The sequence below is a fragment of the Gymnodraco acuticeps genome, unplaced genomic scaffold, assembly GCF_902827175.1.
Source record: "Gymnodraco acuticeps unplaced genomic scaffold, fGymAcu1.1, whole genome shotgun sequence".
Lineage (NCBI taxonomy): Eukaryota > Metazoa > Chordata > Actinopteri > Perciformes > Bathydraconidae > Gymnodraco > Gymnodraco acuticeps.
The window spans coordinates 5,228,307-5,242,670 of NW_022990441.1; the positions used below are offsets into that span (position 1 = coordinate 5,228,307).

General features: G+C 43.3%; 1 protein-coding gene across 1 annotated transcript in view; it reads right to left on the bottom strand.

Annotated features, from left to right (window-relative positions):
* npas1 (neuronal PAS domain protein 1) overlaps positions 1-14,364 on the bottom strand; it is a 38,886-nt gene that overhangs the window by 2,730 nt on the left and 21,792 nt on the right. Inside the window, 10 exon segments of the mRNA XM_034225367.1 lie at positions 1-252; positions 254-579; positions 684-796; positions 2,379-2,526; positions 2,750-2,856; positions 2,950-3,041; positions 3,043-3,147; positions 3,513-3,625; positions 4,399-4,573; positions 12,251-12,340. Coding sequence (XP_034081258.1) covers positions 1-252; positions 254-579; positions 684-796; positions 2,379-2,526; positions 2,750-2,856; positions 2,950-3,041; positions 3,043-3,147; positions 3,513-3,625; positions 4,399-4,573; positions 12,251-12,340 — 1,521 coding nt within the window.

Consider the following 14,364-nt stretch of genomic DNA (forward strand, 5'->3'; position numbering starts at 1 on the left):
GGCATCGCTGCTGGAAGAAGAGTCGGGGATCGGGGTGGTGGGGCTGTCACCGTTGAGGCTGCTGGAGGGTGTGTGTGCATGTGAGGGCTGCTGTTGGGTGGTGTGTGTGTGGGACCCCCAGCGCCCCCCGGTGGTCAGGGCTTCGTGTTCAGTCTTGATGCCGGGGTTGCCGGGCAGGGGAGACGGGGTCACTACGCTCTTCAGCTGCTGGATCACAGCCCGGCCGTTGTGCACCCTGCTCCCCCTGTCCCCCCCTAGAGGGGGCGTCTCCCCCCCTACTCTGTTTACCTCCTCCACCATCTTCCTGTTTCAATCTGTCATTGTGGTCCCACTCTGTCTCTGTCTCTTCCTCCTCATCCCCCTCACTTTCGCTGGCCATGTCAGATGAGGCCGATACGCTCTCCTCCGCGTGACGGAGCTCCTCCATTCTGCGGCGGGTTTCGGGAGGAGGACCCTCGGGCTCGGACCTCAGCAGGCGCTTCCTCCTGTCCTCTGATTGGATGGCAGCTGCGGTGAATTTCTCTCTGCCTTTAGTGTCGGGGTCACTCTTCCCCACTGAGTTCTTCGCTGGCTGCGGGCCTGAGGAAGAAGGGAGATTTTTATGATAAGATGACGCACAGGCAGGTGTTGGTGTGTGTCAGTGAGCATCATGGGAAGGGGCTAATGTGTACGCGGCGTCCTACCTCGGGCCTGCGGAGAGCTGTCGGTGGGGGACGAGCTAACTCGAAGCCGCTCTGCTCGTACGTTCTCTGGTAGCTGCAGAATATCCAGGGGAGTGTCTGTAAACTCTGTTCGACTGGATGGATGAACAGAGAGAGAGAAAAAAGAGAGGGGGGGAGAAAATGTAGACCACTTAGAAGCCACTTATTGCTAAAAACGTTAGTGTCGTGCTGATTTGAGTGAATACTTAGAGATGGAAACAACATATAATCAGCCTAATAACAACCTCCAATAGCCAAACTGCCTCAAACCCTTCTAACCTCCTCCTAACACATCCATCCAATTCTCCAAACAACAGCTCTTAATCACACATTCACAAACACTGTCACGCAAACAGATAGATATGCAGACCCCACCCTATAAGACACACACAGAAACACACACTATGCCCCACTCAGCAGCCCACCTATACATAGTTAAGCTCAGACAAGGAGGAGGCTGTTGGAGAAGTTAATGAGCTCTTGTAATTACAGCTCTAATTAACTAAAACACCATTCAGCCCCAAATTTCTGACATCCATTTGTTGTAATTATATAGCTTCAGTCCAATTAGCATTGAAATTCAGCCTACTCCTCTTGTTTTTGTCTGACTGCTCGGCTGTTGTTATGCACTGTGTTCGTGCGTGTGTGTACAAAGTGTGCATGTATCTACGGAGTATATTTGCATCAGCGTCTGGGTGAATACGTGTGTGTATTCAAGAGGGAAATAAAGAGAAAGCATATTTTTTCGAGGTGACTGCAGTGTCTGTGGAATAAAAAAAGCAATACTACATTTACAAGGCAATTGGAACAAACTAGAAAGAAAGGCAGAGAGCCTTAAATGTTTCCTTTAAATCAAAGAGTAATAAGATCATGTCTTTAGAGTAATGACATTGAATAGTGAGTAAGTAATGCTAGATTGCTGTTTACAGACTGCAGTCCAATCCAATCCAATTTATTTATAAAGCTAATTTGAAAACAACAACAGTTAAGCAAAGTGCTGTATAATAAAACACAATAAAAACCCTAAAACAAGACTCCAATCAAATATAAAAAGACAATAAAATAGTAAAAGCAATGAACCAAATCTTTAAGTGAATTTAAAGCCAAGCAATAAAGATGTGTTCAAAGACTGGATTTAAAAGTTGGCAGTGTGGGGACAGGCAGCCGTAACTCATTCCAGAAAGAGTAATGACTTCACTTAAGTTTTATTAATGATTTAAGACCCTACAATATCAATAAATAATTCTTATTTTATTTCTTTAATATCATTTATTAAAGAAATACTTTCCATAATAACAGTTTGAAGTGTGAAAACTTGTAAAACCTCAAATGATTAGAATCTGCTTTCTTTAATAATCCTTTCAACAGGACATGGTCATCGATTAAATAAAGAGATCTACATTTTTTGACATCTCATCATTTAAAATATAAAGTTGTTATCTTTAATATTTATGTAAAAAATGTCAAATAGCCGTTAATGTGCTTTGCTTTGATGTCACTATTTGGATTAAGTATCCTCAATTTTCTCATGTGTTGGAGCGAGTGAAACTCTTCCAATAATCCCTCTGCATTTCATCAGCCATCCCTTCAAAGGATCTCTGTACACAGCATGGTGCCTGCATACAGAAACGTAGTTCATATCAGCAGGAGTGAAGCATAGGCTGTGGTTGTACTGACCTTATGATGTAGTTGACCCAGATGACGTTGCGTTCATGCGGGGCTTTGTGGTTGATGGAGATGGTGGCACTGGACTGGATCCACAGGTATCCTCCTCTCCTCTGGAGCCAACGGTAATAATTGGTCACCACCTGGCCTTTCCTCAGCACTGAGAGGAAAGAAGATGGAAAGAAATAATGTAAAACAGGAGACGGTAGAGGAGATGGGAAAATAAGTCCGTTATTGGTTTGACAGTTCATGATGTTGGCAGCAGAGGGCGCCTATCACAACAGGACAGGAAGACATTTCAACAGGCTCCCCAAGTTCAAACACTATAGAATAGCAGGGATGGGGTTGGATTGTATCTACTGCACATGCATCATTTCACTTACAGTCTTCATGGCTCTGCCGGAGGCTTTCCAGGTCTTCTACATGGATGAAGTGATAACAGGTGTGTCCCACCACCTCTGCTGGGGTCAGATCCATATACTCTGAGATCCTGTAAATAAATGCAACAGAATAGATACACTGATTCAAATGTATTCATATGTCAGTACAGCTTAATGTCAAAAACACAGAAACAATCCTTTACCTGTTCTCACAATATGTGACCTGAAGGTCCATGTTCACTCGGAAGACAAACATTTGGCTCTCCATGCGGACTTCATTAAGCGAGGAGGGGGGGGAGTGTGTGTGCCAGTGCAACCAAACCCAACGGTCGACGCACTGTGCGCCCAGAGCTCGACACGAGTGCAGGGCGGTAACGGATTCGTCCTGTCACGTGGATTACCTGACAAAAAGAAAACATCATTCATTTCACACAACTAATTTGCATCAAAGGACGTAGAAAAAAACATTAACAACAACAGGAAATATAACATTCATGAAACACAAACACAATAAAAAGTCAGATCTGAGCTCAAGAATGCAGCAGCTCTGGTGTTACAGCATCTGTTATGTGCAGCGGTCCAGTGTGAAATAAGGTCACAGCCATAAAACACACTGAAATGACCAAGTTGACAGTGCTATGAAACACTAGTCGAGCAAAACACAATACACCCCTTGTTATTTCACCGCCCCAATAACAAGCAGGTTAATAGGGAAGAGAGCATAATACAAGGTTTTCAGATGATGAGAAATTATTTCCTTAGGCACCTTGTATCCAGAACTCTTGACGTGCAGGCCTCTTTTAGTGAGCGTGGACTTCATGCGGATGAAGAAGCCGCGGTCAGGAGGTTCGTCAGCAGGGGAATGAGGACTAGACGGAGCTGGTGAGGATAACAGAAGAACAACTAAATATATAGAAAATATACAAGCTGAATTTTCCCTTTATTTCTTTCAGGTTTCCTCCCTATAAATTGACATTTAGACCCCAGACACATGCTTTAAATGTAACGATGCTAAAGGATCACTCTTTCACTGTTTGTGGAAATGTCATGTGGTCAATAGTCTTTGGAAGGAGGCACTCAACATGATTAACCAGATAACGAAACTGAAAATCCCTTGTCAGACAAAGTTGTGCATCCTGGGTATTTATCCAAAAGACTTTGTCTCTAAGAAGAGTGAGCGTGCACTTATAGACTTGTGTCTTTTACAAGCTAAGAGGGTAATAGCTATAGAATGGAAAATTGTGAACAAACCAAGTATGAATAAATATATTAAGGATCTGTTGCTTTAAAAAAACTAACATACATTACTAAAGGAAAGCTGGCAGGTTTTGAAAAATATCTGGGGGAGCTTCATGGAGTTTTTGAAAAAGAATGTTGGTAGTGATCAATAAAACCAAAGACCGGGGCGGGGAGGGGGACAACGGGAATACGATTATAAAGTGTAGTAGCCCACGTCATATTCTTTCAGATTTCTTGAAAATGTCTGTACTTTGTTATCCCTGTATTGTGAACTGTGTTTATTTACATGCCTATTCATTTGATAGTACACTGTATCTGCCACCTAGACTGACCGTTTTATGTATGTTCCTTATATTTGAAAACTTCAATAAAAATATTGTTTAAAAAAAATTAATTGACATTTAGACCAGTACCGGGTTCAGGGGTACCAGCCAGGGAGGAGGTGGATGCGGAGCTGGAAGCGCTCTCGGGGCCCGTGTGGCAGCCGGCTTCGGCCCTCAGATGCGGTTTGATTCCCAGACGCTCAGCCATCTCCACGTGGTCTGCCGGATGGATGTAGTCGAACACACTGCTGCCGGTCAGCTCCACCTGAAGAGAAACACGCTGATCAGGAACTACAGCTTAAGGCACAAATGCCTGCATGTACGCACACACTCACACACAGAGGGAAAATCAATAGACGTTATGACAGGAAAATGAAAGCACTGCTCTGGGTTACAACTCTACAAGGAGTGTAGCGGTTGTAAGACATCCCTACCCACACACACACACACACACACCACACACACACATACATTTAAGTTGAATCTCAGAGGACCAAGTGACTACAGTATTACACAAATAAAACCAGGGGAGATAAAAAATCAATTGTATTTGCTGATTAAAAACAGTTGAACTCCAAGTATCTCCAAAGGTCACATTACTATTCTTCTTATTCCCCCCGTCACTCCCTGCTCCTTCATTCAGTTACTGTGTATCCCAGCGCAACAGCTCATACAGCTCTATATGATCCTATCATCATAATGCATCATCGTTGCATCTCTAATCATTTAAAGGTAATAATGGCGCTGCTCTTGCATGGCATCCATAAAAGCAGCACAATTGGAGCAGGTGTGATTCCATCTGAAGCTGTATAAATGAGTGTGTGTGAGAGAGAAACAGGAAGGAGGGAGAAAGAGGATGCATGCTTACACACATGCATGCAGCTTCTATTACATATGTGAATGTGTGTGTGTGTGTGTGTGTGTGTGTGTGTGTGTGTGTGTGTGTGTGTCTGTGCATGTGTGTGCCAATACCATTCCATCTGATAAAGCTGTGGCTGCAGCAGCCTCACACCCTTGTCTGTAGGACACAGCCATTTATTACCGGATTAGAGCCATTTACTGCAGGCTTTATGGGAGCTTCAGCAGGCCCCTCAAGGACATCACAGCCGGGGGAGAGGAAGGAGCGGGAAGAGGGAAGGTGGGAGCGAAGGAATGAGGTGTGCGATGAGCGAACAGAGAGGGTTAAAGATGGAATAAACCCCAGCGAGGAAGGGATAATAAGGCAAGAAATAAAGGTTCCCCAGACTTACAGGGCCTTATCTCTTAAGGGATGTGGAAATATACAACAAAATACTTGATTTGATGATATTGAGTAATATCCCAACATACAGAGAAAGTACCAGAATTTTTAATTTGTAAAATGGCTCTCAATCTATTTAGGCGGAAATATAAATAATACATATTTCTTTGTTTAAAGAGGAAAAAAGGAAACGCATGGAAAGAGTTCCAAACATAATGTATGTATTTTTCAGTACGCCACTAGACACCCTGACGCTTTAAAGCATCATCAATTCAAATACTGGACACAGAGATCTGTTTACTTGTTTGAAAGGGCGGCTGTGGCTCAGTGGATAGAGTGCTGGACTTTGAATCAGTGGGTAGCAAGTTCAAGTCCCACTGCAGTCAGCATGTCGTTGTGTCCACAGTACTGAATGTATGTAAGTCACTTTGGATAAAAGCATCTAACAAATGACATGTAATGAAAGGCAAAGTAAAATACACACTTCCTTGTTGTCATCATCATCCTGTTATCTCTTGTTATATGATACATACACTTGTAGGAAGTATTAGCCACTGATAGAGGCTGTGGTAATAGCTGGCAGTGACAGTGATCCATTCACATCAGCAAGATTTTATTTAAATTCCTTTAGTGCTCTTCATTTTTGAAATAACTGATGTCATTGCAGAATCTAAAAGAGACATTATTGTTGATAATGTCTCTTTTTCTAAAAGATGTTGATGTGCCAACTGGGTGATTTCAGTCCAATATTGCCTCTCTTTTAAGCAGTTTTTGGTCCCTATCAACTTCTGATGGAGATAATTGTCTCCTTAGCTCCAATGTGTTCACCAGGTAGATGCTAAGTATTTCAATATGCTGCTTGGCGCTGAGCAGGTGGTGTGCAGTGTTTTTCTTTGGAGGTTGACATTGAAAACAGCTATAGATTTTGCTGCAAAAAAGATACTATGAGAGCCGTGAGAGTGATTGAAAACAGTGAAGTTGCGGACTGGACAGCAACACATCGAGCTGAAACTTCTAAACTCTGTAGAGCCGAGAGGAGCTGCAGATTCAAGTGGTGATTTCATTACTATGAGTGACCACTTTTATATTGGCATTGTTATAGTAAAATATTGATTGCATTAAGTCTTGGCAGTCATTACTGTGATAACCATTAGATAGCATTATCAATTGAAATGAACAGTTGTAAGAAAAAGGACAAAATCAAAGTTGTAACCCTCTTTTGACATATAGTGTATCTGAACATTATTTATAATTTCATAAAACATTTAAATGTAATGGTCAATAATGTTTTTAAAAAAAATCTGGTTTATTAAATATGTTAAGTAGAAAGCTTTACAAACACCTTAAATCTACAGGATGAGTGTTTTTTTTAAATCTTTCTGATCCATCTTCTCTTAATTATGCAGATATAACATCAGCAGTGTAATTATTAGGTGCTGGATTTTTCTGCGGCATTCCCTTTGATTCTGACATTAAAACTGACTCGTTCTTTAATGTTTAAATGTTGCATCAATAGAAGAAGCGTAGATGCACAAGTCAATTACATTTGACATGTAAATGGACTGGGTCTGGTTTGTGAAACTCGAGATGAACCTTACATTAGACATCTGTTATTACGATTTATATCGAGATATGCCTGTCTGACTGTCTGTCTGTCTGTCTATCTGTAGGCCAGCTGTCTGTATTTATGAATAGCGATTCCTCTGCGAAGGGAATTCTTGTTGTCTTTTAAGCAAGGGCTACATTTACCTCTCAGAACAGTGGACCAGCCATCTAAAAGAGACACAATCCCAGGGCCCCGTGGTATTGGAAAACAAGGTGGAGAGACAAACAGGCCCTTATGGGCTTTACGGGCTTAAGACCTATCCGTATAAAATCACTCCATCACAGGCAGGAGGGAGGGATTGAAAAAAACACCAGGCAGCAAGGAGAAGATGAGAAAGAGACGGAGCGATTGAGAGGATGAGTCAGGCTCAGACATAAAAACAGGTATAGAATGTGGCGCGAAGGGAAGACGTGAGGAGAGACCGAGATCATTCAAATCTCTCTGAGTGTGTGTGTGTGTGTGTGTGTGTGTGTGTGTTTGTGAGTATGCAAGCACACGGCGCCTCTGTTTCCCTGCGTATGTGACTAGACTGTCTGTTTTTGTGTCTCCACGTGTCATTGTGTGTCATTGTTTGTGTGATTAGTTGTCCGTCAGTGAACCTGCGTGTGTGTGTGCGTGTGTGTGTGCGCAGACATGCACGTGCACGTATGTATGGCAGTGTGGTGGGGCTGAAGGGGAGGGCAGCAAGCAGGGGAAGGAGAGACATGATATAAATAATAGTAGGGGCTTTAATATGTATGAGGCATCCGGGCAGTGGTCCACAACACACTCTCAGCCCTCAGCCCTCACTGACTGATGGGAGAGGAGAGAGGGAGGGAGAGAGGGAGGGAGGGAGGAGGAGAGGGGGAGAGGGGGAGGGGGAGCTGCATACTAACCATTCCCAGATCAATTCTCTCCTCCCTTAATCCACCATCCGTCCTCCCTTCTCTTTACCCCATTTATCCCTTTTCTTTCTCCTTCCAGCCCCTTTCCTTCCTTCTCTCCCATTTCCATCTCTCCTCCCCCCCAATTCTTCATCTTCTCCAGCCTTTGTCTTCTCTTCCTCAACTCCATCCATCCATCTCTTTCCTCCTCTACTTCCTCCCCACCCCTGATCTGCGTTGTGGCATTCCCAGGTTTATCCCTGTGCTTCCTGTCTGGAGACCCGGTGAGAAGAGAAATGATACGTGCCGGCACCAGGGGAATGGGCGGCAGGCTGTGCCCTTGGTCAAGGTGCCTGACCTGGGCTAAGCCGGCTAAGCAACCCCCCTGTCAGGGGAGAAGCCCCGTGTGTAAGCCAGGGCAGAGGGGTCAGACAGGGGGGACAGGAGACGGCAGGGCAGGGGCGGTCCTCAGGGGCGACATGCCCTCTAAAACAAACCACCAGTTACACTTTCTCACTCAGAACATCATTTGTTTGTCTGTCCATCCTCTCTCCCCTGAGTCTGCCTCCACTCGCCAACAAAGTATATCGGAGTGTTTTTGTCCTCTCCCTCCCGCCTTTTCTTTTTTTTAAAAATATTTTTCTTGCTTCATGTCCATAAACACACTGTATACTTGTTCTCATGTTTCCCACTAAATCATCTTCTCAACTCCTAGCTGCCCTTTCTGGCTGTCTCTCTTTCTCATCATAAACCCCCCCATCCCTGTCCGCTCTCATCTTTTCAGGAAGGTAAACTTGGCTTTGTATGTTCAAGGTTTTGAACGTAATCTTCGATCATAAATAATTTCATTAGAATGCTGATGGCTCAGGCCCTGTTTGAGTAGATGTGATGGGTTAGGCCATCTGCTCAGCTGATAAGAACAGCTCTGTTTTATTAGCATCTCCACCAAACCCTCGGCTGTCTTGTTTACCTAGGCAATCCCAAGGCGAATTTCATTCCTAGCGCACATTTAAACTCTATTTACACAGTCAGACTCTCTCTCTCCTCTTTACCAATGTCTTTCATTCTCACACCTATTCCACTCTTTTGTTTTCTTTCTCGCGCAAAAGTGTCTCTCTGCATTGTCCTTTGGTTCTGGCTCCAGGCTTACAACAATCAATCTTAGTTCTAGCCTTTATATGTTGTAATCTGTGTGTGTGTGTGTGTGTGTGTGTGTGTGTGTGTGTGTGTGTGTGTGTGTGTGTGTGTGTGTGTGTGTGTGTGTGTGTATACAGTTGCAAGAAAAACCCTGTGAAAAACCCCTGTGAACCCTTTGGATTCTCCACACATAGCGTTGTGTGTTCCTTCCAAACAACTCAACTTTGGTTTCATCTGTCCACAGAATATGTTGCCAGTAGTGCTGTGGAACATCCAGGTGCTCTTTTGCAAACTTCAAACGTGCGGCAAAGTTTTTTCTGGACAGTAGTGGCTTCCTCCGTGGTGTCCTCCCATGAACTCCATTCTTGTTCAGTGTTTTACGTATTGTAGATTCGTCAACAGAGATGTTAGCATGTGCCAGAGATTTCTTTAAGTCTCTAGCTGACACTCTAGGATTCTTCTTCACCTCATTGAGCATTCTGCGCTGTGCTCTTGCAGTCATCTTTACAGGACGGCCACTCCTAGGGAGAGTAGAAACAGTGCTGACCTTTCTCCATTTATAGACAATTTGTCTTACCGTGGACTGATGAACATCAAGGCTTTTAGAGATACTTTTCTAACCCTTTCCAGCTTTATGCAAGTCAACAATTCTTAATCGTAGGTCTTCTGAGAGCTCTTTTGTGCGAGGCATGGTTCACATCTGGCAATGCTTCTTAAGAATAGCAAATTCAAAACTGGTGTGTATTTTTTATAGGGCAGGGCAGCTTTAACCAACACCTCCAATCTCGTCTCATTGATTGGACTCCAGGTTGGCTGACTCCTGACTCCAATTAGCTCTTGAAGAAGTCTTTAGCCTAGGGGTTCACATACTTTTTCCACCCTGCACTGTGAATGTTTACATGGTGTGTTCAATAAAAACATGAAAACATATAATTGTTTGTGTGGTATTAGTTTAAGCAGACTGTGGTTGTCTATTGTTGTGACTTAGATGAAGATCAGAACACATTTTATGACCAACTTATGCAGAAATCCAGGTAATTCCAAAGGGTTCACATACTTTTTCTTGCAACTGTATGTGTGAGTTTATGTATGCATTATTTATGTATTTGTCTTTGGCAAGGTGAAGACCTAAGAAGGTATATGGCATGTGCAAACAAACCACTCTTGTTCTGGTCTCTCCAACAGAAGAGGAAGCCTGTTGTGCATAATGTAATTATACACATCCCAAATGTACAAATAAAGATGTATTCTCCTCTCCTTAATGACTTTGGAGATATTATCTGATGTGTCCTGTTCTAATAAGGAACCTATGCATTTCGCTGCTGTACCCCTCCTTAGAAAGTGCATGTCAGAGCTATATCACCTACAAAAAGTGACAGGAACATCTGAAAACTTGTCAGTACACTGTGACATCACTGTTGGGTGTGGTTAAAGATGCAACAGAGCACATCTCTGACCACACCCAACAACATTGTAAATTAATCTTTGAACAAACTCCCACATTTTTGGAAAAGGAAATGAAGGCAAATAGTGAGATTATTATCAGTGATCCTGGGTGTGTTCAGAGATTTCAACCAAAAACATCCCCACTCAAACTCGATCCAAACAAATACTGCTTTTTGTCAAAAAATAAATGAAAGGAAAGAAGTAATCTTTTGTATTGCAAAAGAGTGTTAAAATACAATTTAAAGTTAATTATTGTACCGCTGCGGAGGTGTCCTAGCTAGCCTACATATCATTTTCTACAGACTTAAGAATTCTTTGTTTAGTAAAAATCCCCACACAAATCATAGAGATATTTTTTATTGAAAATCAGAATGATGATGCAATAATGATCCTGACCTCTCAGATCGCAAATCATATTGCTTTTGCAATATCAGTCAAAGTAATCGTAAGTTAAGTTGTTTTTAATCATAAGTTGTTTTTTCAATATCGTTCAGCCCTACAATAAGACAATGCAAACCTTACATTGTTTCTCTGTGTCATAGCATTTCAAACACAATCACAGCTGGGAATATCAGTATAAAAACCACACGGTCTGTACAATCTATCTGGTGTTGCAAGGGTGCCATCAATGGGTGAACGTTTTCAGTTTTCAGCAGTCTGAGTTGGTTTAATCAATTAGTCATATAATGTCTGTGTGGTGTCCTGAAACAAAACGACATACAGCCAGAAGGAAGAATCTGTTTGGCTTTTCATTAGCAAAAAGCACGTCCCATATTATATTCATACAGAGCGAGGTCTGTGGATTTTGTCCCACATCTCTGACAGTGTAGTCATGTTTGGAGGTGGCCACCTTATAGCCAGTAAATTATGACAATTACCTATAACTCCTTCAATGTGCATGTAGCATGTGATTATTCTACTAAGACAGAGTACAAAAACGTATCCTTTAAAGCCGCTAAGGGCAGAACTTCAATCACTTAAAAAAAGCACTCAGCTACTTCTGTTATTGTAGCACGAACTTCCCTCTTTCTCTCTGTCTCTCATGCTGTACCGATTCTTCTTACTTCGAAACAACTGTCTCTTATCACACCTCTCCTCCTTTCCTCCCCCTCTCTTTCTCTCTCCGGCTGTCTCTATCTATCTTCCCATCCCCCTTGGTGTTTTTCCCCCTCCCTACAATCAATGTGGCTTTTAAGATGCCTATCGATTTGTTCCCCGAGACAGGCCCAGCGCGCTGGGGCGACACTTTGATTGCTGGGCCAGTAATTACTGTTATTATTTATGCATCTGGGCAAAATGGCAGGACTTAACATTCACAGTACAAGAGGCCACAGGCAATCAGCAGAGGTGAGCACCTGGAGAGGGAGACATGGCAGTAGAGAGAGGAAGAGAGAGAGAGTAGCATTGTCCCCGTGAGAGTTGAACTCCAGAGATGAGAGCGAAGAGTGCAGTCAAAGATATTCACACTCACACACACGCACACAAACACACACACTCCTGGGAGGGGATATGAAAGCGTAAGCAGAAGATAGGCACACATGTGCAAATGCACTTGTATATGAAGGATTATTCAACTGTGTGTGTGTGTGTGTGTGTGTGTGTGTGTGTATGTGTGTGTGTGTGTGTGTGTGTGGAAGGAGGTCGTCTTACCTGTGAGAGTCCCAGGTAGATAGAAACGGTCTCTGAGATGTAGAGGAAACGTCCCTCCTGACTGACCGCGAACACAAAGCCATCCAGGGACTGTGCATATAGAAAAAAAAAGAATAAACATCACACACACCGACACGGACACACACATTAAGGCAAACAGAAACAAGACAGACAAATTAGAGCAATTAGTGTGTATCGAACAAATTACAATGAGCTAGAGAACAAACAACCCGTCACCCCTCGGCCTCTTTTCTCAATTCACACGCACACACACACACACACACACACACACACACACACACATGAGCCCAAACAAACACACGGATGAATATGAACAGACATGAAACAACTCCCATTGCAATCGGCAGCTACACACAACAACAGCTGTCAAAAAGGCCTTCATAACTAAACATAGAGAAAGCAGAAGAGACAAAATTGCCACATATGTGTGCACTCTCTCACACGCACACACACACGGCAACGAGACATGAGAAACTGAGCTTATAGACTAGAGCTGTTTCAATCAACTGTAACAAAGTCAGAACCAGAGCATCCTCCTGGATCTCACACACACACACACACACACACACACACACACACACACACACACACACACACACACACACACACACACACACACACACACACACACACACACACACACACACACACACACACACACACACACACACACACACACACACACACACACACACACACACACACAACACACACACACACACACACACACACACACACACACGCACGCACACACACACACACACACAGAAAGATAGAACCAAAGTCATTACAGCCTGCAGTGATTCTAATGAGAAGTGAAAGGTATACAGCCAGACCATTAGAGAGGACTGCTTCAGAGAATAATATTAATCGTCATAACAAGCATCCAGAAGTCAGCTTCTCTCTCTTCCTCACACACACAAACACACACACACACACACACACACACACACACACCACACACACACACACACACACACACACACATAGACACACACACATAGACACACACCAGGGCCACTTTGCTCTAGAAGAATGATTGCTATTTTGGCGGCCCGTGCTTAAAGTGGCAGTGGTAATTTATGCAACTGACACATCCAGTATGCAAATGTGTGGCCGGGGTGTGGGGCGTCGTGTGTCGCGGCGAGGAGAAACCAGCCGCCTGAATGTCGGAGAACTAAAGTGCAATTATCAGGCTATTACAGCAGGAGGACGGCTGGGAGGAAAGAATCATACAGTTTTTCTGGAGCGTTAATTTGATTTCTATCAGCGCCTTTCCCTAAGCCTCCCTTCCTCTTTAAAATGCCAGAGGAGAACAGACATATGTAATGTTTCTTTGTTTTACCCCAACCTCATCACTTCTAAATGCTCAGCCTCTGTTTTTCTTTCTCTCTCTCTACGTGTTCCCACTCCGTCCTGATTCCTACTCAGCAAATGTATTTGTATAGCACCTCTCAGCAACAAGGCAATTCAAAGAGCTTTACATAGGACATAATATATTAATTTCCTTCAAGCTTTTCTTTCTCCCTCCCTGCTTGGAGCTACAGTCTCTCCTGCCTCACCCCCCTCTTCATTCTAACTACAACCTGAAGTGTTACCTTCTTCACACTTCCTCTTTGTTTCTACATCCTGCATTTCGTCATCCCTGTAGCCCTCCTGCTCCCGAAACCCCCTCAGGCTCCATTCATCTGTCAGAGCAAAGAGAGGCATTCTTCGGCAGCCAATGCTATCGTCCGAGCATCTGAGGTATATGAGGTGTGTGGGAGTCCATGTGTGTGGATGTGAGAGCATGTGATAGGAGTTTGCCTGGAAATGTAAGTCTGAGAGTCTGAGGTAGGAAGACTGGAGCTGGTACAAACTGTGACCTCACACATCACCGACACACAGTGGTCCACTGCAGTCACTTAAGAGACCAATGTGCTTGTCTGTCAACGTACATTTTAAATCAAACTAACCTTGTGGTCCAATCATCCTATTTCTCAAGCTAAATCAACTACTTTCAAAACCAATTGGTCTATCACATCACTGAAAATAGGGCAGTTTGACCTTTTCGGAGACAGTTTTATGATATGAAATAATATCATATTATTCTT